Raw genomic sequence first — 26,982 nt, forward strand, 5'->3', positions numbered from 1 at the left:
CATTTTTCAATCACATCATATGTAACAATAGAGTTGTTAAATTAAGTGTTTAATCTAATTTTGTTGATTGATCCTACATATTAATATTTTATTTAAGCTTGAAATTCTGTTCTGCGTTGTTTTTCTTGTCAATTTTTTTAAGCCATACAATATTAAATTTATATAAAAAAAGTTGATAAAGTTTATTCTAAAATTGACGGTCAGTTTGCTCTTGTGATAAGTTTTAATCATCAATAAACTTAAACTTTTCCAAGAATAGTCAATCGACTTTTTTTTTTAAATGGTCTTTTATAATTTTTAATATCAATTTGATAAATATTCAGTTTCAACCTAATGCAAAAAAAAATGAGATAGAAAACAACATATTCAATAAAATATTTGTTTATCTTTTAATTTAATTAATTAATCTTTAAAGGCATTAAAATTTAAAAATTTATTTTTTTGGGAATGCGTGATCAAAATATTTGTTATTTTCATCTAAAAACTACTTTATTATTTAATTGCTTCGTCATGGAAATAATCACATTATTAGTTTTATCTTTGAATTCGTTGAACTTGTTCTTAGACAGAGAAGGAATGACTCACAAGTCAAAGGCAATTAAAAGGAAAAAAAAATATCAACGAAAAATAAAAGTATCAACTACATCATTCCACTAACAATAAAAGTTAAATATTATAAAAGTACAAAATACTTAATAAAACAATTTTTTTAAAAAAAAATCTTACCGTAAATGTTATCGAAAAAGTTCGTCTTATTAGCATCTGTCTTGGTTGCATATTCCTCCCAAGTGTGCTAAAATAAACTATATATGCAGACTGAGGCCATTTTGGTCATCATCTGAAGTAGGCTTAGATCATATATCTTCTATTTTCAAGTTGGGTTCACTGCATACTGCACAAGGCGTCTATAAAAGTACCATTACTGAGATCCATTCTGGTCAAAATTCACACTGCTTTTTCTGTAAAAATACTCAGAGCTTTTGCTATATATACACATGCATAGGCTGTTATATACTCTGCTCTCAATCGCTCTGTTCTTCTGTTAAGGCCTTCAGGATGGGAACTCTGTTTCCTGATGAAAAAGCTGAGAACCCAAATGATGTTCATCAACTTCAGCAGCAACATGATGTTGATGTTGATGCAGGAGCTCTTTTTGTCCTCAAATCCAAAGGTAATAATTAATAATCCTTTATCTTATACTACACTCTTTCTTCTTCTCAGCTTCTCCTTTTATGGAACACCTTTTACAACATAGGATTCTTTTCATTTTTTCGTTCCCTTTTGTGCTGCACGGTTTTAAAAGTGTCAGATCCTTCCAAAACCTCAGTAAGTTACTCAAAAGCAAAACAGGTAATGAATGAGTTTAAACTTGTCTGGAAATATTATGCACCTATAATATAATATACAATCAATTTAGGATTAAATATCTTATAATCAAAGACAATTTCATATTATACTCTACCTCTAAACATAATATTATAAATATTATAATTATTATTTATTAAATATATTATTCTATCCGCTATTGAATTACTGTATATTAATGTATAGTCTATATATATATATATATATATATATATATATATATATATATATATATATATTTACACGAAGAAATATATCTAACATGTTGATTTTGTAATTTGATGAAATTAAATTAAACTTAAAATTTATTTATTAATATTTTAACTTTTTAAATTTTGATTATTTAATGTGTTTATATGATACACAGTTCAGCTCAAATATCAAGTTGGAACTCTGTTGAATATTTAAAAATATTATATTAAAAAAGACTATATATATATATATATATATATATATATATATATATATATATATATATATATATATATATATATATATATATATATTACTATTAAAATTTAAGAATTAAAAAATATCAAAATTTAGAATTTCCACGAATTCTAATTTTACTTCTAAAATTTAGATTATAGACATATTTAATTCATAAACTTAATTAACAAAATTTAATTGTTAAACGAGTATTGCCTTAATTGATTCTGTTTTTAAGTTTTTTAACTAAACCAGTATTATATATAACCATTACTACTGTATAATTTACGAAAACAATAAAATGTGAATAATAGATATTATGATTTTAAAATTGAATTTAAAATATATTGATTGATCATATATATTAAATAAATATTGTGCAAATGGTGTAATGGTATTTTTAAACTTTTATGCGTAGTGATGTGTTAGAATTATCTAAAAATTATATAAATATGCTGGATTGAATGAAATAGTAATTGTTTCGGTTTAGGATTTTTCTAATTGAATTAAGAAGTTATTTGGAGAAGATACTTTTGATATTAAAATTTGTAAAGATATTGTCAAGATATCATTATCTACCTCTTTATCTCAAACCTTAATTTATAGATTTTAAAATAAACTTTGAATTACTAACCGTCTAATTATATTTCACCGAGTGTTAATAATATTTTAGTGTAAATTAATCTCTATCAAACCTAATCATAATTTAAGAGTAGGGATGACAATGGATCGGGTCAAGCACTGATAGTGCCTACGTGCAATCCGACCTGACAAAAAAAAAAAAGAAATCACCCGCTATCCGCACGGATACTCGCTTAAAAAATATTCATGGATATTTTAAAACCCACAAATACCCGTGGATACCCGCATATATTTAAACAAATATATTTTTATAAATTATTAAAATAAAATTTAAATAAAATTACAAAAAATATATAAAATATAATAAAAATTAAATTAAATATACATTAAAATTTAATTTTAATTAAATTTAATCTTATAAAATATAAATTAATGTTAGTTTTAATTAAATTTAACTTAATAAAATATAAATTCAATATTTATTTTTAAGTTTTTTTCGGGTAGCGGATATCTGCGGGTACGGGTAGTATAATACCCGTACCTGACCTGTTTATAAGCAGATATTAAAATATACGCTACCCGTGGATAGTAAATATCCGCCAACTATCCGTCACGAATTTTATTCGTGGATATCCGTGGGTGCAGAATTTTTTGTCATCCCTACTTAAGAGTGATAGTTCTATTTATATGATACAATCATTCAATATTTAGAATTATCTTTTTAACATTTACAAATTTATCTTTTAGGATTGAATTAGACTTAAAATTCAATTATTTGTTAGTTAACTGGACAATCATAACAGTGACCATTTAAATAAATATATTGGTCCTGTTATAATTAATTGGAGGTTAATGATTACCAAACCCTAGCTTTCAATGAATTAATGATTTCACAGAAATCATTAAGTTGTTGTGAATGGCTTTCCCAGCCTACTTTGATGAACTAAATGGCTGACTGTTTGGTTTTTCATTTGTCTTTATCACCACTCGTTGACTGTTTGGTTTTTAATGGTGGAAGCACATGGCACCAACGCCAAGCACTTGGAAAAAAATTGTTCACACCATTCAAACAATGATATTATTAGCGTTGAAAATTCTAAATGGAATAAAGTTATTTTACAAATGGGAGAATTTTTTTATCTTAAAAGTGATTCTGTGAAAAGATTTATTAGAAATTGTATTTCAATTAAAAATAATATCAATTTATAATTTATTATATATAATTTTTATCATAATTTTAAGAATTAAATTTAAAATTTAAAATTTAAAATTTAATCTTTAAATTATATCTAAACCTTTTAAAATTTAGATTTAAATGCTTACTTTATTCTCATGGTAGGTGAATTTCTGTTTAGTATCCAGTTTTAAAAATGAAGACATTGAGTTCCTATGTTATGAAAAATGTATGAATAAGGTCCGTTAACAGCAACTACGTTAAGTCCATGCTGATATGACTGTACTTTTTCTCTTCTCTCTTATGGTGTCTAGCTTTTTCTCTTTTTTATTTAGTTTTTTCTTTGATGATTTGTTGAACTTGTTCTTTCTTTGTAGATCTTATTCATGTACTTTTCATAACATAGGGATCCAATGTCTTTATTTTTAAAATCGGGTACTAAACAGAAATTCACCTCATGAAGAAGAAGTAAATATTAGCCTAAAATTTATTATAATAAAGTTTGTTATTATTAAATCTGTCATTTATTAAGTTTTTATAAAACTAAGTATAAATATAAAATCAATATATAATATATAGACTGACGAGTATAAATCTTAATTTTTAGATAAGATTAAGTTGAATTTAAAATTTAATTTGTTTTAATATATTCATTTTCAAATAATTGGTATTGATATTATTGTGTATGTAAATTTGCAGGTTCTTGGTTGCATTGTGGATACCATTTGACCACATCGATAGTGGCACCACCTCTTCTAAGTCTTCCTTACGCATTCAGCTTCCTTGGATGGACGGCTGGGATCTCATGCTTGGTGATCGGAGCATTGGTGACTTTCTATTCATATAATTTAATATCTAGGGTTCTTGAACACCACGCCCACAATGGTAAACGTCAACTACGCTTTAGAGACATGGCTCGTGATATTTTAGGTAACTCACTCTTATGCTGTTTCTATTACACCTCTTCAACGTTTGTGTGCGTCTGTTATCACTTTAATTTGTAAAGCTAAGATGCAAGATTCAGTGTGACATGTCCATTTTTCTTAAAATAATATTTGAACAGGTTAACTCGTTCGCATCTATATTTGAACAGGTTATACTCATTTAATATTAATTTTTTATTTTTCTTTCATTTATAAATACAAAAAATATTTTTTTATAATTATTTTATTTCTATAATACGTGTTAAATATTAAAGTTTTTTTTATAATCATTTTATTTCTATAATATGTGTTAAATAAAGATGAATATATATTATAATTAATATTGTCAAATGAGTCATTTGATCCATCCGAGTCAGTTCACAATAGATTGGTTATTTGGTGAGTCTATCTAATCTGATTCATTTATTAGTAAGTTTAAAAAATTTGAACACTTTCCAACCCCATGAATTAATGGATTAAATCACTTAATTATAAGTTTTTTTTTTCAATTTTTAAAAAATAACAATTTTCCCAATTTAAATATAAATAAAGGAAAAAAGATTTAAATTTTACTCGACATCCCGAAAAATCGGATGTTACAACACTCAATAAAAATATTCAATTATTGAATATGAAATTTTTATCATGATAAAATTGTAAACACTTGTGCTCTTGCAACTTTAATAAAAATAAAATCTTCTTACGTAACCTTTACAATGATAAAATTGTAAAATCTCCCATGTAACTCTTACACTGATAAAATTGTAAACTTTATCATACAATTGTTACATTAATAAGTTGATAATCATCTCATAAACAATAACCAAAGTCTTATGTACATCTACATTTTTTTTGTTTCTTTTTATATATTAGTCAGTATGAAACTTCAGTGAATATTCATTTGAGAACAACAAGTGTGTCAAAAATTAACGAATGAGATGACTAATTAAGCAGCAAGTTCAGTATTTATAATATTTTATTTTATTCAATTTTATATCTGTATTTCAATAAATTAACCAATTAAAGGGTAGATAAAGTAAGGATATAAATGAAAAAAAATAGTAATTAAATAGAAATAAAATTCATAAAAAAATTCAGTTAAAAACTTACTGAAGGAAAAAAAAAGTAAAAAACACTCATTGAACAATAGATCTTTAAAACATTATAAGATAATTATTCTAATTTGTTCATAAAAGTGGTTTTTTACTGGTCTAAATAAAGTGTTAATGAGTGTGTTTGTTTCTATGAGAGTATATAGTAAAAAAAGAAAGTGGTGCATTTAAGCTTATAATTCTTGATCCTTCCTTCTCATAATGTAAATGTATCCTTGACAGGTCCAAGCTGGGGTCGTTATTTTGTTGGCCCAGTTCAGTTTGCAGTTTGTTTTGGTGCAGTAGTGGCTTGCACTCTATTAGGAGGCCAATGCATGAAGGTTATCATCAATTCTTCATCCCACTTATTTATTTCTAAGTCAAAAACTATATTTAATATTTATTATAAATCTTATTTTATTAATCAATTTTTTATAATTAAATTAGACTTAAAATCTATTTATTTAAATACTTTTAAAGTCATCTAAAATTTATTATAGTAAAATTTATTATTTGTTATTTAGTCGAGTTACAGTCGAATTAATATAATATCAAAATTTTTATTTATAGAATTAAATATATTTTGAATCTTTTAATTTATATGTTAAATTAAAATTTAATTTTGTCTTAAAATTTAATATATTTGAATTTTTAAATTAAAAATGAATTAATATAGTTTTTTAGTAATTTAAATTAATATTTGAGTTAAAATATGTCAAATGTAAAAAATCTCAAACAATAATATGAATATGATACGTTAAAAAAATTTAATATAATTAAATTAAAAAATTATTTCAATTCATTTTTAAAGTTAAGGAAATAAAAGATATAAAAGTTTTGAACTAATTTAGATTCAAGTTTAAGAAGGAAAATTGTATATATATATCTCATATTTATATTATAGTTGTGTCTTTTATTATTGTTGTGTCTCCTTGATGAATTATCTCGAAAGATAAATCAAATATTATTTGATATTCTATGCCTTAGAAAAAATCGTATGGATGAAATGCAGGCAATCTACTTGCTGTCAAATCCAAACGGGACCATGAAGCTTTACGAGTTTGTAATCATATTTGGATGCTTCATGCTAATTTTGGCTCAAATTCCATCTTTCCACTCACTCAGACACATTAATCTGCTGTCACTCATTCTCTGTTTGGCCTATAGTGCTGCTGCTACGGCTGCTTCCATTTATATTGGTAATTTCTCAAACCAATTTTCTTCTTTTGGTAATTTAGCAATTTCCACTTTATGCTTTAGCAATTGAATCGAACCTTTTTCGTTTCCAATTTACAATATTGTCTCAGGAGAGTCATCCAAAGGACCAGAAAAGGACTACTCTATAAAAGGTGACACTGAAAATCGCTTATTTGGAGTCTTCAATGCAATTGCCATCATTGCCACAACCTATGGAAATGGAATCATTCCAGAAATTCAGGTCCATCCTAATAATTAATCATTCTTTTTATCATATCTAATAGTTTTACGTGATTTTTTTTTATGTTTTGAGATGTTTTTTTGAGAATAAAATTATGACAGACGGTGTTATCAAAATATATTAGAATCCAACTTATCACGAATTCATTAGGTTAAAAAAATTATAATTTTGATATCGATCAATTTTAAACTCGATTTACTAAAAATCTGACTCTTTCGGGTTGAATTCATGATAAAACAGGTTGGCTCGCCAATCCAATTAATTTTATGTTTTGTACTTATTTTTTAAATTTGGAGTTTAAGATAATTTTACATTGTATTATATTTTTTATATTTTGAATTATCTTTGAAATTTAACATCATTTGGGATTGAAATTTATTTAGATTTAAATTAAAAAAAATTATTATTATTTAATTAAAAAACAAACTTATATTTAAGAGTTTAACTCGTTTAACCCATTAACCCGTAGTGATTTGGGTCAAGTTCAAATTTTTTTTGACTTTTTAATAACTGAGTCAGATTGGTTTGACTCACTGAGTGACGAATCCGTGGTGAATTTGGTCGGATTAGACGAGATAGTCTGCTTTGACAACACTAGTGATTGTGTTTCACACTCCAAAATGAATAATATTTCAGTGGTGATTAATCTTAATAATGCTACTTGGACTTAGATTTGGAATTGGAACAATGTAATTAAAAGAACCCGTTTTGTTTTATTAATTTGTGCTTAATTGCATTCTCTTTTGTTTCTGTAGGCAACACTAGCACCACCCGTGAAAGGGAAAATGTTCAAGGGACTATGTGTCTGCTATTTTGTACTCATAGTCACTTTCTTTAGTGTATCTGTTTCTGGTTATTGGGCATTTGGCAACGAATCTAAAGGCCTCATATTAAGCAATTTTGTAGACAATGGGAACCCATTGGTGCCCACATGGTTCATTTACATGACCAACATTTTCACTATAACACAACTATCAGCAGTTGGTGTGGTAAGTCACATACTAATTTAATGTGAAGTTTTTAACTTATATTTCTAACCAAAGTAAGCATAAAAATAAAGCATTGAATTTGAATGCAGGTTTATTTGCAACCAACAAATGAAGTGCTGGAGCAAGCATTTGGAGATCCAAAAAGCCCTGAGTTCTCGAAACGCAATGTAATACCGAGAGTGATTTCACGATCACTGGCTATTACTATTTCAACCATTATAGCAGCCATGCTTCCATTTTTTGGAGACATAAACTCTCTTATTGGAGCTTTTGGCTTTATCCCTCTTGATTTCATCTTGCCAGTCATTTTCTACAACTTCACATTTAAGCCATCAAAGCGAACCTTTATTTTCTGGTTGAATCTAACTATTGCCGTCGCTTTCTCTGCTTTGGGAGCTATAGCCGCAATTGCAGCAGTTAGACAGATTGTTATTGATGCAAAAGATTATCGATTATTTGCTAATGTATGATCTCCTTCTTCATAATGAGATCTCCTGTTTCAATTCATATACATACAGGTGCAATATTTTGTTGTATATATAAAACTTAGAACAAAAAGAAGATATCTTGAAAATTATCTTTATATGTAGGAATATTTTTGGGATGAAATCATCACTTACTTTATTCATGGTGCAACACTGTTTTATAATATATGGTCCTCCCTTAACTTTAGGAGTTGTTACAATCCAGAGCATATAATTAGGAAAGAACAATAACAGCAAAAATCTAATCTAATCACAATAAATTAGCTAATCAAATTAAATACAATATTTCCACTTATTTCCTAGAGTATACAGCAAAGCTTCATGTATGATATTTATTTTCCAACACTCTCCCTCAAGTTTGATCATAGATGTCAACTAGATTAAGCTTGCTTGTCATATCAGTGAAGTTCACGCGTGGAAGTGGCTTGGTAAGCACATCAACAACTTGGTATTTTGAAGGCACGAAATTTAGCGAAATCTGCTTGCTCTCGATGTGATCATTGATGAAGTGTCTGTCTATCTCAATATGTTTGGTCCGATCATGTTGTACTGGATCTTTGGCAATTCTCAACGTAGATTGGTTGTCACAATTCAGCTTAATTGGTCCACTAACTGATATCTTCATGTCACCCAATAATCTACGAAGCCATAATCCCTCACATGTCAGGTCTAGTGTGAGCCAACTATATTAGCTTTCCAACAAGCTACTGATACCATGTTCGATCAACTCTGGCTTCAGTTGTTCGGCTATACAGTTTGTGATTAGGGTCCATAGGGGTATCAATAGGTTTGCAATTGATCATACCTGTCTCCTTGAGTAGATCCATCGTATATTTCCTCTGAGATATCGAAATACCTTGCTTAAAGCGAGCAATTTCCATTCCCAAGAAGTATCGTAGTTGACCAAGATATTTAATCTCAAATTCTATAGCAAGAAGGGTCTTAAGCCGAGCTATGTCTTCGAAATCATCTTCCGTGATTACGATTTCGTCTACATAAACACTCAGGATGGTGCACTTCCCGGATGATGAGTGTTTAGTAAACAATGTGTGGTCGGCTAGACTTTGACTGTATTGGTTTTGTTTTAAGACTTTAGTGAACTTGTCGAACCATGTTCTAAGAGATTGTTTCAGCCCGTACAATGACTTTCTGAGTCTGCACACTTTGCCTTGATTTTGTTGAGTAGTAAAACTGGGAGGAATACACATGAATACTTCTTCTTCCAAGTCACCGTTGAGGAATGCATTTTTCACATCGAATTGATGTAATGGCCAGTCTAAATTCGTTGCAAGAGAGAGTATGACACGAATCGTATTAGGTTTTGCTACGGGGGCAAATGTCTCACTATAGTCTAGGCCATAGGATTGAGTGTACCCCTTTGCCACCAGTCTTGCTTTTAATCTATCCACAGTTCCGTTGGCATTATGCTTTATCGTAAGCAACCATCGACAACCCACTGCTTTCTTACCCGGAGGAAGAGTTGTTAATTCCCATGTGTTGTTCTTTTCCAGAGCCTTTATCTCAACCTGTACGACTTGCTTCCATTCAGTGACACTAAGAGCTTCTTCAATGGATCGAGGAATTTGGATTGTGTTAAGAGAGGATACAAATGTATGGTGGCTATCTGACAAATTTCCATAATACATGTAGTCATCCATCCGATAAGGGCCGCATGATCGAGATTATTTCCTCAATGTAATTGGGAGATCCAGATTAGTATCATTAAAATTAAGAACTTGAGATGAATTAATAGTACCTGGTTGCTCTTAACGTTGCTCAGTTTCAGAAGTCAAGAACTCATATTGAATATGTGATCGAGCTCTATCCGCATCTGCCGGACTTGGACTCGTGTTTGGGACCATTTGTGGATTCGTGTTTGGGACACTCGACTTACTCGTGTTTGGGATAGCTAGAATTGACGGACTCGTGCTAGTGTTAGCTGGACTGGCACCATCAAACTGACGTGAAAATTGAAATGGTTCGGTTGTTTGCACATGTATGGGTGTTGGGAAAACTGAGGACAAGATTGAGGATTCAACATGATTTTGTTTCTCCCCCTGAAGCCGAGAGCTTGGATAAAAAGATTCTTGTTCATTGAATGTAACATCCATGATGATGAAATATTTTTTTTGTGAGGGAGAGTAACATTTGTAACCCTTTTGAGTTGGTGAATATCCCACAAATATGCATTTTATTGACTTTGGATCAAGTTTTCCCTGATTATATAAGTGGACAAAAGAGGAACACACAAAGATTTTTGGTGAGATTCTGGAAACTAACCGATAGGCTAGAAATAACTCTTGGAGTGTCTGACATGGTGTTTTGAATTTGAGTACTCTTGAAGGCATTCGGTTGATTAAATATGTCGAGGTGAGAATAGCATCACCTCAATAGAACTTAGGAACATTAGAGGTGAACATGATTGACCAGGCTACTTGTAACAAATGACACAATTTACGTTCTGCATTGTCGTTTTGTTGAGGTGTGTAAACACATGAACTAGTATGAATAATTCCATTACATGAGAAGAAATTGCTAAGGTCTTTGTTGAAGAATTCTTTTGCATTATCCGAGTGAAAATTGGTTATTTGAGTTTGAACCGAGTAATAACCATTGAGTGAAACTGGTTGATTATTGATATGGTTTCAGATTTTGTTTTCATAAGATAAACCCAACATAGACGTGTATGATTGTCAACAAGAATGAGGAACCACCGAGCTCCATTGATTGAAGAGACTTCAGAGGCTCCCCAAATGTCACAGTGAATTTTTGAAAAAGGTTTTGATGCAACATATGGTAATGGAATATAAGATGCACGGGTATGTTTCGAAAACTGACACACTTCACAGAAAAAATCATCCACCTTTTTATTAAAGAACAAATTTGGAAACAAGTGTTTGAGATACCCAAAATTCGGGTGACCTAATTAATAATAAAGAAGCATAACATCACCCGTTTTATTGGAAGAAAAACAGCAAGGATAAGACGGTGATGTTGACTCTGGTGGATGAGAATGATGACTTGATTTATTTGCAGAAAAATGGTAGAGTCCATTTATGAGTTAGGACATCCAATCATTGTTCCTAACTCTCGCTCTTGAAACAGACACAAATTGCTTTCAAATATTGTTAAACATTTCAAATCCTTATTTAATTTTGACACTGACAAGAGGTTGCACTTAAGATCAGGAATGTAAAAAACTTGAGTTAAGGTGAGTTTGTCAGAGAGTTTAACAGTTCCTACTCCCTTTATCGGTGACTTGGTTCCATCGGCAATTGTCACAGTGGCAATCGAATTACACAAATTCAATGTGGAGAATAGAGACGAGTTACCAATCATATGATCTGACGCGCCAGAATCAACAATCCATGAAAGGTTGTCGGCGGAGGTGAGGAGGGCTTTATGCTCACTGTTTTCGTGCATGACAGTGTTGGCTTGGACCGAAGATGTCATGGAATGATTTCCACTGATAAGTCGTTGAAGAATTTCCATTTGTTCCTTGTTGAAGGCAGATGTTGTAACGGAAGTATTGGTAGTGCAATTTGATGAATCTCCTGTGGGTCTGAAAGGTTTCCAGTCTAGCGGCTTGTCGTGGATTTTCCAACACGTTTCTCGTGAGTGACTCGGACGACGACATGGATCACAATACGGTCTGCCTTTGTATGGTCTGTTGTCGATTTGGCCCTTTGTTGCGAAGTCGTTGGAATCAGCCGAATTCAAAGCTGAGGTTTCGTTTGCCACTGCTGCAATCTGCTCTTTCATCATAACTTTCCTCTGACTCTCCTCGTGACGGACAACAGAGAAGGTTGCACGTAAAGAGGGAAACGGTTTGATGCTAATGATGCGTCCTCGCACTTCATCGAATTCTTTATTGAGACCCGATAAAATCTTGAAAACTCGCTTCGTTTCAACAACTCGTTTGTATGTGAGGGCATCTTTGGAGCACTTCCATGAATAAGTGTCGTATAAATCCACTTTCTGCCATAATCGAGTCAATGAATTGAAATAATCAGTGACAGAGTTATCACCTTGTCGGTGATCGTGTAGAGTGTTCTCAGTCTCGAAGAGTTCAGAGGTGTTATATGCAATTGAATAGGTCAACTTGGCGACTTCCCAGATTTCTGTTGCGGTGGAGAAAAGCAAGAAATTTTCTCTTATATCGGGCATCATGGAACTGATGAGCCATGACTGCACCATATTGTTCGTTGCAATCCAATTTTTGTAGGAAGGATCGATTTTAGCAGGCTGAACGGATTCACCGATAAGAAAATCATATTTTCCTTTTTCGCAAATGAACATACGAACGGATTGTGACCACGAAAGATAATTGTGACCAGAGAGTTTATGGTTTGTAATTTGCGGAGTGAAGGAATCCATAGCGATTTGGCTAAGGGAAGATCCGATTGAGGATGAGTTCTCGCTAGTGGAAGTGAAGGATGATTGATCGTTTGAGGTCATGGTTCAAGATACGATCACCGCTCTAATACCATGTAGAAATATTTTTGGGATGAAATCATCACTTACTTATTCATGGTGTTGCACTGTTTTATAATACATGGTCCTCCCTTAACTTTAGGAGTTGTTACAATCCAGAGCATATAATTAGAAAAGAAGAATAACAGCAAAAATCTAATCTAATCACAACAAATTAGCTAATCAAATTAAATACAATATTTCTACATATGTCCTAGAGTGTACAGTGAAACTTCATGTATGATCTTCATTTTCCAACATTATCCATAAATTATATAAGTCTTTGGCTTTCTTTAATTTGAGATTGGAGGACTTTTCTATTGATAAATAACCAATTTGATTTGCTAAGATATCAACGTTTTTTCGATCCCAAAAATTACTTAAAGAATGATGTAACAATCCAGATAAACTATCCAAAAGCGAATCAATAAAATATAAGCTTAAGGTACTTAGTAACTAATTATCATGTCAGCTGAATATTCAAAGAATAAAGAATACTCATTTAGGAATTCATGGTAACAGAATTAACAAGTTAAAACCTATAAGATACACTGTAACTAAAAGTTGTTAGTTGATAATTATAAAAAATAGCTCATAAAGTGTTTGATAAAATTATTGGTCGAAGTTAAGGTTGTGAAAGAGAAATTCAGTCATTAATCCAGTACAAATGTTGAGTTAATAGATCATCACTATTAATTGTATTTATTTATATAAATTGTAAAAGATTAAGTTTGATGAATAATATGTTATTTATATTTTGGAACAAATCATATGAAAAAAAGGTTTTAACGTTGGTGTTTTTCGACCTTTAACGTCCAATACGAGGTTGACGTCATATCAGGAGACATTAAATTGACGTTAACCTGTAACACCGACGTTACTTGACATCGAATCCTTATAACATGTTTCGTTATATGGAGCCCAGTGCAACTCACTCGCGCTTAGCGGTGATCAATGGATGCGTCTTCTGTGGGATGAAAATGGGGAGTTGACATCAGCTTTTTAAAGAACAGACGTCAAGGTCTTGAAGTGACACTCTATAAGTGAGTTGACGTTGGCCATGGTTTAGGTTGATGTCAATATACGTATTTTAACGTTGAGTAGTGCATAGTCTGACGTCTGCTTGATTCGTTTTTTTGAATTTTATTATACCTGAAAATCAGAAAATCAGTTTTTCCAATTGATATATCCAGAATTCATCTATTCACAATTCAAACTATATAAAAACTAAAGCTATCAATATCAAAACAAAAAGAACTTAAAGTAAACTATTGTGGCCTAACTCCATCTTTTCAAAAGATATCCGCTCATTCCTGCCTTAGCTTCTTGAGTGTGGTATCTGTTAATAAGAATGGCTTGTTGAACTGTTGCAAATACAACGAAACTTCACTGTTATTTTCATTCTAATGTTGAAAGTTGAATGTGATTTGTAAGATTTCAAAGCTAAATTATTGCTCAGTCCAATCATCTTGCTGCTCGGATGATGGTCTTCGTCCATGACATTATGTAGTAGTCACATGTCCGGAATCTATCTGTTTGTTACACTAAATATTGCAAACAAAATAATCAAATATGATGGTCTAAATTTCACATACGAAAATTAACAAGTTAAAAGATCAATGAATGTCAACCTTATTATTTCAAGTTGTTTTGCTTATACCTACCCACATCTCTAAACAAATTTCTTTCTTACATATTAATAACATATAATTAAAAAGAAAAATCACTCAGAACATCCATAATTTATATAAATATTTTTCAATCACATCATATGTAACAATAGAGTTGTTAAATTAAGTGTTTAATCTAATTTTGTTGATTGATCTACATATTAATATTTTATTTAAGCTTGAAATTCTGTTCTGCGTTGTTTTTCTTGTCAACTTTTTAAGCCATACAATATTAAATTTATATAAAAAAGTTGATAAAGTTTTTCTAAAATTGACCGGTCAGTTTGCTTTTTTGATAAATTTTAATCATCAATAAAGTTAAACTTTTTCCAAGAATAGTCAATCGACTTGTAATAATTTTTTTAAAAAAATGTCCTATAAATTTTAATATAAATTTGATAAATACTCCGTTTCAACCTAATGCAAAAAAATGAGATAGGAAAACAACATATTCAATAAAATATTTATTTATCTTTTAATTTAATTAATTAAATTTTAAAGGCATTATAAATTTAAATGTTTTTTATTTTTGTGGGAATTCGTGATCAAAATATTTGTTATTTTCATCTAACTACTTTATTATTTAATTGTGTCATCATGAAAATGATTATTAGTTTTATCTTTTAATATTGAATTCGTTTAATCAAGCATCTTTCTTTTCTATTTTTCTAGTGATTAATCAATTTTAACTTGTTCTTAGACAGAAAAGGAATGACTCACAAGTCAAAGAAAATTAAAATAAAAAAACATATCAAGGAAAAGTAAAAGTATCAACTACATATTCCACTAACAACAAAAATTAAATATTATAAAAGTACAAAATACTTAATAAAACAATTTGTTTTAACAAAATCTTACCATAAATGTCATCGAAAAAGTTTGTCTTATTAACATTTGTCTCGGTTGCATTTTCCTCAATACTGTGCTAATATAAACTATATATGCACACATCATCTGAACTAGGCTTAGGTCATATATCTTCTGTTTCCAAGTCTGGTTCACTGCATACTGCACAAGGCGTCTATAAAAGTACCATCACAGAGATCCATTCTGGTCAAAATTCACACTGCTTTTTCTGTAAAAATACTCTGAGCTTCTGCTATATATATATATATATATATATATATATATATATATATATATATATATATATACACATGCATATGCTGTTATATACTCTGCTCTCAATCGCTCTGTTCTTCTGTTAAGGCCTTCAGGATGGGAGCTCTGTTTCCTGATGAAAAACCTGAGAACCCAAATGGTGTTCATCAATTTCAGCAGCAACATGAAATTGATGCAGGAGCTCTTTTTGTCCTCAAATCCAAAGGTAATAATAACCTTTTATCTTATACTACTTCAAAATCTCTTTCTTCTTTTTCTCAGTTTCTCCTTTTATTGAACACCTTTTTCAACCATAGGATTCTTATCCTTCTCTATTTCCCTTTTGTGCTGCACGGTTTTAAAAGGGTCGATCCTTCCAAACCTCAGTAAGTTGCTCAAAAGCAAAACAGGAAATGAATGAGTTTAAACTTGTTTGGAAATATTATGCACCTATAATATAATATACAATCAATTTAGGTTTATAGTCAAAGACGATTTCATATTATACTCTATCTATTACTCTTAGTTAGTGATGACAAAAAAAAATTGACAAATACGAATGTTTTTTAATAAAATCTAGGACGGGTAATTACTATCTACAAATATTTATTTATTATAATAGATTTTTAATAAAACTAATTTATATATATGTTTTAATAATATTATATTTATGATGTATAAAATATTTTTTCTTTTTTTTTGGGTAGTGTTGAATTTTAAATTCTAAGTATATACTCGCGCTGGTAACAGGCAAATTGTGGTTTTGATTTTTACTTTGTGGGTTAGACTGCAAGTAGGTACTATCCATACCCGATCTGACCCGTTGTCATATCTACTTTTAACATAATATTATAATCATGTTTTAAAGTTTATCTTAAAAAGCTTTGTTGTTTGTTGAACCTATTGTGTCACTCATATTAAAATATTTGTTGTTTGTTCAGTCTATTGTACTACTTGTATCGAGATATTTATTGTTTATTGAACATATTATTTCATCTACTATCAGATCACTATCTATTAATGTGTAGTCTCACGTTTGATAATAAGCTGAATAAACTAATGGTTTGATTATATGAGATTAAATTCAGTTTAAAATTCATTTTTTAACATTTTAACCTCTTAAATTCGAATTGAAATTAAATTCTTTTAAATTTTGATATAATTTTGTTATTAAACTTTAAAAATAAAGTAACATAGTAATTTTAATCTTCCTATTTTAAATTTTGTTTAGTCTGTTAAAAAGACATTTCAGATTATTTAAAGCGTTTATATTATTTGATACATATTCCAACTTAAATATATAAAGTTAAAACTTTGTAGAATATTTAAAAGAATTATATTAAAAAAAGACTATATATATTATTATTAAAATTTAAGAATTAAAAAATATCAAAATTTAGAATTACAACAAATTCAATTTTATTTCTTTATCTAGTATGTAGTACATATCATATGGTGAAACTGATGTTAATTACAACAAATATCCATCAAACCTTAACTTAAGAGTGATCATTCACTATATATGATAGAACCATTCAGTGTTTAGACTGATTTTTTTAATGTTTCTGACTATATAAATTGTCCAATTCTAAATTAACTGGACAATCACAGGATTAAGTAACCATTTAAATAAATATATTGGTCCTATTATAATTGATTGGAGGTTAATGATTACCAAAACCCTAGCTTTCAATGAATTAATGATTTCACAGAAATCATTAAGTTGTTGTGAATGGCTTTCCCAGCCTACTTTGATGAACTAAATGGCTGACTGTTTGATTTTTCATTTGTCTTTATCACCACTCGTTGACTGTTTGGTTTTTAATGGTGGAAGCACATGGCACCAACACCAAGCAGCACTTGGAAAAAAATTGTTCACACCATTGATATTACTAGCGTTGAAAATTCTAAATGGAATAAAGTTGTTTTACAAATGGGACAATTTTTTGTCTTAAAAGTGACTTTGTGAAAAAATTTATTAGAAATTTTATTTCAATTAAAAATAATATCAATTTATAATTTATTATAGAAATGAATGTAATTTTTATCTTAGTTTTAAGAATTAAATTTAAAATTTAAAATTTAAAATTTAATCTTTAAATTATATCTAAACCTTTTAAATTTTATTATAATAAAGTTTGTTATTTATTAAATCTGTCTACGCATAAGTACTTAGTTTTATATATGATTTTAATTTAAAAAATATTAAAAATCCTACATCAATTATAAAAATAAAATCAATATATAATATATAGATAGACGAGTATAAATCTTAACTTTTAGATAATTTTGTAAGATTAAGTTGAATTTAAAATTTAATTTGTTTTAATATATTCATATTATTATTATTTGATTAATATACTATTGTTTGTAATTTTGCAGGTTCTTGGTTGCATTGTGGATACCATTTAACCACATCGATAGTGGCACCAACTCTTCTAAGTCTTCCTTATGCATTTACCTTCCTTGGATGGACGGCTGGGATCTCATGCTTGTTGATCGGAGCATTGGTGACTTTTTATTCATATAATTTAATATCTAGAGTTCTTGAACACCACGCCGACAATGGTAAACGTCAACTACGTTTTAGAGACATGGCACGTGATATTTTAGGTAACTCACTCTTATGCTGTTTCTATTACACCTCTTCAATTTTTGTCTGTCTGTTACCACTTTAATTTGCAAAGCATTCAGTGTCACATGTCGATTCTTTTTTAAATAATAATATTTGACATACACAATTTTTTATATTCATTTAACATTGTTTTTTATTATTACTTTTTATTTATAAATACAAAAAATTATTTTTATATAATTATTTTACTTTTATAATATGTATAAAATCAATGTTAATATGTATCATCATGCTATTTTTGTTTTTAAGATTTAGTACATTAAAGAAACGAGATTATAAATAAGTACTCTTAATTTCACTCTAGGTTTGTTTGATTTGGTTATTTAAAGTTAGCTGTATTATTATTACATTAGTCATTTTAAGAAAGTTATCATTATTTAGTCATTGAGATTTTTTTACTAAATTAATTTTGCACACATTAAATCTATTATCAAATTAGTTTTATTGAAATCGTGCCATTAAAAATAATATTTTTTCTAAAGAATGACACTTGAAATTTATATTTACTCTTTATTACTCAATACACCACCAACGCTCGATAAAAATATTCTATTATTCAACATGGATTTTTATCATGATAAAATTGTAAACACTTGTGCTCTTGCAACTTCAATAAAATAAATCTTCTTACGTAACATTTACAATGATAAAATTGTAAAATCTCCCATGTAACTCTTACACTGATAAAATTGTAAACTTTATCATACAATCGTTACATTAGTAAGTTGATAATAATCTCATAAACAATAACCAACGTCTTATGTACATCTACATTTTTTTCTTTTTTATATATTAGTTAATATCAAACTTCGATGAATATTCAATGGAGAACAAGTATGTCAAAAATTAACGAATGAGATGAACTAATTAAGCAGCAAATTCAATATTTATAATATTTTATTTTATTCAATTTTATTTCTGTATTGCAATAAATTAACCAATTAAAGGTTAGATAAAGTAAGGATACAAATGAAAAAAAAATAGAAATAAATTCATAAAAAAATTCAGTTAAAAACTTACCGAAGGAAAAGAAAAGGTAAAAAACACTCTTATTGAACAATAGATCTTTAAAACATTCTCAGATAATTATTGTAGTTTGTTCATAAAAATGGTTTTTTACTGATCTAAATAAAGTGTTAATGAGTGTGTTCTTGACAGGTCCAAGATGGGGTCGTTATTTTGTTGGCCCAATTCAGTTTGCAGTTTGTTTTGGTTGTGTAGTTGCTTGCATTCTATTAGGAGGCCAATGCATGAAGGTTATATGCTCAACTCTTCATCCCACTTATTTATCACCATCCAAGTCAAAAACTATATTAAATATTTATTATAAATTTTATTTTATTAACCAGTTTTTTATAATTGAATTAGATTTAAAATCTATTTATTTAAATATTTTTAAAATCATTCAAAATCTATTGTAATAAAATTTATTGTTTGTTAATAATTGGGTTACACACTCCACATCGATACTTGTTTATAGAATTAAAAAAAATTTAGTTTTTAAATTTAAATATAAAATTGAAATTTGTTTCTATCTAAAAATTTAATATATTTGAATACTTAAATTTAAAAAATTAATGAATATAATTTTTTTAATAAGTTAACTGAATATTGACTTGGAACATATTAAATAATATAAAAAATTCAAACGTAGAAATTTTTTAACATAATTAAATTAAAAATACTATATTCATTATTTTTTAAGTTTAAAAATTAAAAGATATCAAAGTTTTTGAAAAAAAAAATCTAATTTTGTAAGAGAGAAACTTATATATATCTCTTATTTATATTATAATTGTGTCTCCTTGATGAATTATCTGGAAAAATAAATCAAATACTATTTCATATTCTATGCCTTAGAAAAAATCATATCGATGAAATGCAGGCAATTTACTTACTGTCAAATCCAAACGGGACCATTAAGCTTTACGAGTTTGTAATCATATTTGGATGCTTCATGCTGATTTTGGCTCAAATTCCATCTTTCCACTCACTCAGACACATTAATCTGCTGTCACTCATTCTCTGCTTGGCCTATAGTGCTGCCGCTACGGCTGGTTCCATTTACATTGGTAATTTCTCAAACCAATTTTCTTCTATTGGTAATTTAGCAATTTCCACTTTGTGCTTTAGCAATTGAATCGAACCTTTTTCGTTTCCAATTTACAATATTGTCTCAGGAGAGTCATCCAGAGGACAAGAAAAGGACTACTCTATAAAAGGTGACACTGAAAATCGCTTATTTGGATTCTTCAATGCAATTTCCATCATTGCCACAACCTATGGAAATGGAATCATTCCAGAAATTCAGGTCCATCCTAGTTGTAAGATTCATGAAAAAAAAAAAAAAAAGATATATATATATATAGTAGTAAATTTTAGTATTTTATTATTAATAATAATTTTAATGGATAGAAAATTGTAAATTTTGGATATAAAATTATAGTAATTTTAGAAGGAGAGGTTCAAATTTTTGGTAACTTATTTAGTAAATTTTTTTTAAATTGAATAGTAAAAAGTAAATAGTAAATAGTAAAAAGTAAATAGTAAAAATAAATTTTCAGCATTAAGATTTCTTAGCATGGAAGAAAGTAGTATGTAGAAATTAGGATCAGATTTGGTGAGAAAATGATTGAAATATTATTTTTAAATAATATTAAAATAATAAATAATATTAAAATATTAATGAATAGTAAATTTTTTTTACTATAAATAGCCATGGGAGGGAAGGGTATTCTGCACCAAGAGAAGAGAAATCAAGTGAGAGAAAGTTAGAGAGAAATTTTTAGTTGCAAGAAGGGTAGAGGTTCTGAAAGGTTTCGGAGAAATAAATTCAGAGCAAGAGACGCCTGGAATAGAGGTAGGGGAGCTAACCTTTCTATGTTTTTTTTTTTATGATTTAATAGTTCTATGCTTTTATATTATGATTTAGTATTATTTTATTACTATTCATATATTGAAATTCTGTGTGAATATTGTTAATGTTTACTGTATGTTTATCTATGTTGAAATTCGGTATAAATATTATATGCTGTTGTTTTGAATCTGTAAATAAGAAATTTGTTAAAAACTAGTTGAGGAACACTTTGGCTAAGGAAAGACTTGGTACTTAAGTTGTCCATTGTGACGCACCTCTCTTTCCTGGAAGTCTACTCGACAAGTTTTTAACTTAAATCCTATTGAACAGATTGAGTACTGTTAAATTATTATGCAATATATTGAGTTTGTGTGATTATGTGATGATTGTATTTTATTATATTGCATTTGAATTTATGCATCTGAACATGTTATGAGTATTATGGGGAGATTTTGTAGGGGTATAATGTGAGTTGAGGAATATGAGTATGGCATGAGTCTCGTGGAGAGATTCAGTAATATTATGGTATTTGTGTATATGTTGATGTTGAGGGTCCCGTAGTTGGAGGTTATCCTGATACTCTAATAATCATCTAGTCTCAAGTAGAGAGGGATGAATTATGTGGTGAGAGGAGCAGGAGGTCCTGGTCTATGTGCCGGTTTTGGACATAGTGAGGGGACTAACCTTGTGAATGGTATGAAGTATTTTGGAAGTGTATTTGTAAGAAGAAGTAGAAGTCATTCCAAGTGCATAACCTCCCGTGACCGCTCATCAACGTATCATCCGGATGAGTGTCTATTGGGTATTGTGGCGTCTATTGGGTATTGTGAGACGAGTGTCTAATAGGAATTGTGGTATGAGGGTGTCGAACATAATTATTATATGATGTTTATATCAAGGTAATTATACATGTTTTAAATGATTTGTTGCATGTTAACTCACCCTACTTGTTTGTGGTTGTTTTGTGTTTGGGTATGTGCGATGATCGTATAATTCGTTATACGGGAGCAGATGAAGGATTGTCGTGTGATCCAATGCCAATGAAGAGAGAGACAGAAGAATAAGTTAGAATAATTCGAATTATATTTATGAGTTTATAGTTGAAATCTGAGTTTAAAACATGTGTAGATATATATTAACTATGAATTTATAAGTGTGAGATTACGGGATATTACCGTAAATGTAATGTTACAATATATAAATTATGAATTATCCAGCGTGAGATATTGGGATGTTACACTAGTAATTAATCATTTTTATTTCTATCATACTTCATAGTCTTACATAATTTTTTTTTACTTTTATCTTCTAAGATATTTTTTAAGAATAAAATTATGATTAATAATATTATCAAAATGGATTAAAATTCATGAGTCAACTCAATTCACGAGTTCAAACCTGATTGGATTATGTTGAATATAATAAAAGACTATATATGTGATTATCTTTCTTATGTTGAATGCACACATAAGGTCCTCTATTTATAATAAAAGAAATATGGACTAAGTCCAAAATACAAATAAGAAATAATAACAAACCAACTAAGATAAAATATAAATATAAAATAAAGATTATATATCTAACACTTCCCCTCAAATTGGTGCATACAAATCGTATGTACCAAACTTGTTACAAATATAATCAATTCCCGGTCCCCATAAAGACTTATTGAAAATATCTGCTAATTGATCACTTGAATTGACGAACTCAGTCTTGATATCTTCATATACAATCTTCTCTCGAATGAAATGAAAATCAATTTCAATGTGTTTGGTGTTCTCATGAAAGACATGATTAGAACTAATATGAAGAGCAACCTGATTGTGACATATAAGCATCATTTGAGTGACATATCCAAATTGTAACTCTCTAAGTAATTTCTTAAGCCAAACAAGCTCACAAGTGGCTGAGGCCATAACTCTATATTATGCTTTTGTACTAGATCTTGCCACAACACTATGTTTCTTGTTTTTTCAAGAGATTAGGTTACCACCAATGGAGACACAATATCTGAATGTAGATCTTCTATCTAAAGGAGATCATGCCCAATCAGCATCATAATAACAAACCACTCTTGTATGGTTACTATAACCATATAGCAACCCTTTTTCAGGAGATCCTTTAATGTACTTTAATATACAAATAACTACATTCCAATGATCTTCACATGGAGAATTAAGGAATTGACTTACCACACTAACTACAAATGAAATATAAGAACGAGTAACTGTAAGATAATTCAATTTTCCAACTAGTTTTCTATATTTCTCGGATCTGACATAGGCTCCCCCTGTTTTGGTAGAAGTTCAGTATCAGGATCCATGGGTGTGTCCACATGTTTGAATTCATCAATCCAGTTTCCTCCAAAATATCTAGTGCATATTTTCTTTGAAATATAGCAATACCATCGTTGGATTGTGTCACCTCAATACCTAAGAAATATCTAAGTTTGCCAAGATCTTTGGTCTGAAAATGATTGCAAAGATGTTGTTTCATCTTAGAGATGCCATAATTATCATTGCTTGTAGAAATAATGTCATCAACATATACTATCAAGTAGACATATCCAATACGCGAGTGACAGTAAAAGACTGAATGATCTGCCTCACACTGAGTCATACCAAATTGTTGAACAACATTACTAAAATTTCCAAACCAGACCCAAGAGATTGTTTTAGGCCATATAAGAATTTGCAAAGATGACATATCAACCCAGAAACTCCCCGTGAGCAAAAAATCCTAAAGGCTGCTCCATATAAATATCTTCTTGCAAATCTCCATTAAGGAATGCATTTTTGACATCCAGTTGATAAAGAGGTCATTGTTGAAGAGTCGTCATGGCTATAAATAAACGAACAAATGTCATCTTTACCACTAGAGAAAAAGTATCACCATAATCCAACCCAAAAATTTGAGTGTAACCTTTGGCCACAAGACGAGCTTTGAGGCGATTAATGGTTCTATCAGAACCAACTTTGATAGTAAAAATTCACCTGCAATCAACAACAAATTTCCCAGAGGGTAATGGGACAAGCTCCCAAGTTTCACTACTCTAAAGAGCACTTAGTTTGTCTAGCATGACCTGACACCAACCAGGATGGGCTAAGGCATCAATAACATATTTTGGGATGGTCACAGAAGAAATAGACGAAAGGCATGTATATAAAGATGAAGACAGTCTATGATAACTTAAAGCAAGATAATGTGGAGAGGGATTACGGGTAGAACATATACCTTTGCGAAGGGCAATTGGAAGGGTAGACTCAGTTGTCAAAACTGAAGGAGACGAGGTGGTTGACACTTCAATTGAGTCACTTGGTGATTGTTGAAAAACACCTGGTGAACTAGACACAATTGGAGGAGCACAAACAACAGGAATATTGATAATATTAGAAGGAAACATATCAGAAGAAGAATGATCATTAAAATAAAAGGAAGATCCATTGAAGGTGACATCTGCAAATATAAAATCACGATCAAGAGAAGGAGAAAAACAATTGTATCCTTTCTTTGATTTAGTAAAGCCTAAAAAACACATTTGGGTGATAGAGGAGCTAACTTATCAAGACCAGGACCAAAATTATGAACAAAATATGTAGACCCAAAAACTTTTAAAGAAAAGGGGTTCATGAGAAAATAATGGATGATCCGATAGTGACCTAATAGCGGGTGGACCAATATGCCCAACAAACAACAAGTATCGCTAGGATAGGTTTTAATCATATCTCTGATACCATGTTAAGAAGTGAACTTTAAACCTGACTCAACCCCAAAAAACTGGCTTATAAGGTGAGATTTGAACTCACTTATATATTTATTTATATATATATATATATATATATATATATATATATATATATATACATATACATATATATATACATATATATATATATATATATATATATTATCAATTGACTTTATCTCTAGTCGACGTGGGACTTCCAACAGGTTAAAAAAGTTAAAATTTTTATACGAACCAATTTGGAGCTTGACCCACTAAAAACCCGACTCGATCGGGTTGAACCCGTAGTGAGCCAAGTTGACTCGCCAACCCATTTAATTTTGTTTTTTGTACTTAATTTTGGATTATATGCAGAGTTTAAGATGATTTTGCATTGTATTATATATTTTTATTTTGAATTATCTTTGTAATTTAACATCATTTTTTATTGAAATTTATTTAGATTTAAATTAGAAAAAGAATGTTATTTATTTTAATTGAAAAACAAACTTGTCAGTGTGAGCCAATAAGCCAATCCGTTTAACCCATCAACATGTGATGAGTCAGTTCGTGTTTAAATTTTTTTGATTCGCTAATAAGTAAGTCGAATTGGTACAAAGGGCTACTCGTAGTTGTGGTTGGTTGGGAATGCTTCCGCTGGAGGGGGAGTGTACCAACGTGAAAAGGACTTACCCTTGAGGGGGAGATTGTTGGGAATTGAAGTGTAAGTTCAAATCCCACATTGGATAGAAATGAGAAAGTAAAGCATTGTATAAAGGTGAAAGACACATTAACCCATTACCTTAAGGTTTTGGGTAGAGAGTAGCGTCAATCCCTTATGTGATTAGGCTCAGATCTCATTGGTGTTTGTATCTCTCCGGTGAACCTCCTCTCCTCGATAGACCCAACAGGATTGACTCACTAAGTGGCCAACCCGTAGTTTCATACTCCAAAATGAATAATATTTGAGTTGTGTGGTGATTGATTCTAATAATGTTATTTGGAATTGAAACAATATAATTAAAAAAACCCCGTTTTGTTTTATTAATTTGTGCTTAATTGCATTTTCTTCTGTTTCTGTAGGCAACACTAGCACCACCCGTGAAAGGGAAAATGTTCAAGGGACTATGTGTATGCTATTTTGTACTCATAGTCACTTTCTTTAGTGTATCTGTTTCTGGTTATTGGGCATTTGGCAATGAATCTAAAGGCCTCATATTAAGCAATTTTGTAGAGAATGGGAACCCATTGGTGCCCACATGGTTCATTTACATGACCAACATTTTCACTATAACACAACTATCAGCAGTTGGTGTGGTAAGTCACATACTAATTTAATGTGAAATTTTTAACTTATATTTCTAACCAAAGTAAGCATAAAAATAAAGCATTGAATTTGAATGCAGGTTTATTTGCAACCAACAAATGAAGTGCTGGAGCAAGCATTTGGAGATCCAAAAAGCCCTGAGTTCTCGAAACGCAATGTAATACCGAGAGTGATTTCACGATCACTAGCTATTACTATTTCAACCATTATAGCAGCCATGCTTCCATTTTTTGGAGACATAAACTCTCTTATTGGAGCTTTTGGCTTTATCCCTCTTGATTTCATCTTGCCAGTCATTTTCTACAACTTCACATTTAAGCCATCTAAGCGAACCTTTATTTTCTGGTTGAATCTAACTATTGTCGTCACTTTCTCTGCATTGGGAGCTATAGCCGCAATTGCAGCAGTTAGGCAGATTGTTATTGATGCAAAAGATTATCGATTATTTGCTAATGTATGATCTCCTTCTTCATAATGAAATATCCTGCTTCAATTCATATACATACAGGTGCAATATTTTGTTGTATAAAACTTAGAACAAAAAGAAGATAACTTCAAAATTATCTTTATCCATAAATTATATATGTCTTTGGCTTTCTTTGATTTGAGATTGGAGGACTTTTGTATCGGTAAAATAACCAATTATCAATGTTTTTTCGATCCCAGAAATTGCTTAAAGAATGATGTAACATTTCAGATAAACCATCCAAAATCCAGGT

At 29.7% G+C, this 26,982-nt stretch overlaps 2 protein-coding genes across 4 annotated transcripts; both read left to right on the forward strand.

Moving 5' to 3' along the window:
• Positions 1-797: 797 nt before the first annotated feature.
• On the forward strand, positions 798-8,615 carry LOC108340746 (GABA transporter 1). 2 transcript variants are annotated; one of them, XM_017578303.2, is made up of 8 exons: positions 798-913; positions 1,048-1,171; positions 4,250-4,480; positions 5,808-5,905; positions 6,577-6,763; positions 6,872-7,002; positions 7,758-7,991; positions 8,081-8,615. In XM_017578303.2, the coding sequence occupies exons 2-8, from the start codon at positions 1,057-1,059 to the stop codon at positions 8,459-8,461; spliced, it is 1,377 nt and encodes a 458-aa protein (XP_017433792.1). In that variant the 5' UTR covers positions 798-913; positions 1,048-1,056; the 3' UTR covers positions 8,462-8,615. The 2 variants fall into 2 exon arrangements, with proteins under 2 accessions (XP_017433792.1, XP_052733574.1); XM_052877614.1 differs by having other exon boundaries at positions 838-1,171.
• Positions 8,616-15,549: 6,934 nt separating this feature from the next.
• On the forward strand, positions 15,550-26,760 carry LOC108340747 (GABA transporter 1). 2 transcript variants are annotated; one of them, XM_052877615.1, is made up of 8 exons: positions 15,550-15,672; positions 15,837-15,946; positions 18,103-18,333; positions 19,514-19,611; positions 20,241-20,427; positions 20,536-20,666; positions 26,020-26,253; positions 26,343-26,760. In XM_052877615.1, the coding sequence occupies exons 2-8, from the start codon at positions 15,838-15,840 to the stop codon at positions 26,721-26,723; spliced, it is 1,371 nt and encodes a 456-aa protein (XP_052733575.1). In that variant the 5' UTR covers positions 15,550-15,672; position 15,837; the 3' UTR covers positions 26,724-26,760. The 2 variants fall into 2 exon arrangements, with proteins under 2 accessions (XP_052733575.1, XP_017433794.1); XM_017578305.2 differs by having other exon boundaries at positions 15,579-15,672; positions 15,829-15,946.
• Positions 26,761-26,982: the final 222 nt, after the last annotated feature.

The sequence above is a fragment of the Vigna angularis genome, chromosome 5 (genome assembly GCF_016808095.1).
Source record: "Vigna angularis cultivar LongXiaoDou No.4 chromosome 5, ASM1680809v1, whole genome shotgun sequence".
NCBI classification, from domain to species: Eukaryota; Viridiplantae; Streptophyta; class Magnoliopsida; order Fabales; family Fabaceae; genus Vigna; species Vigna angularis.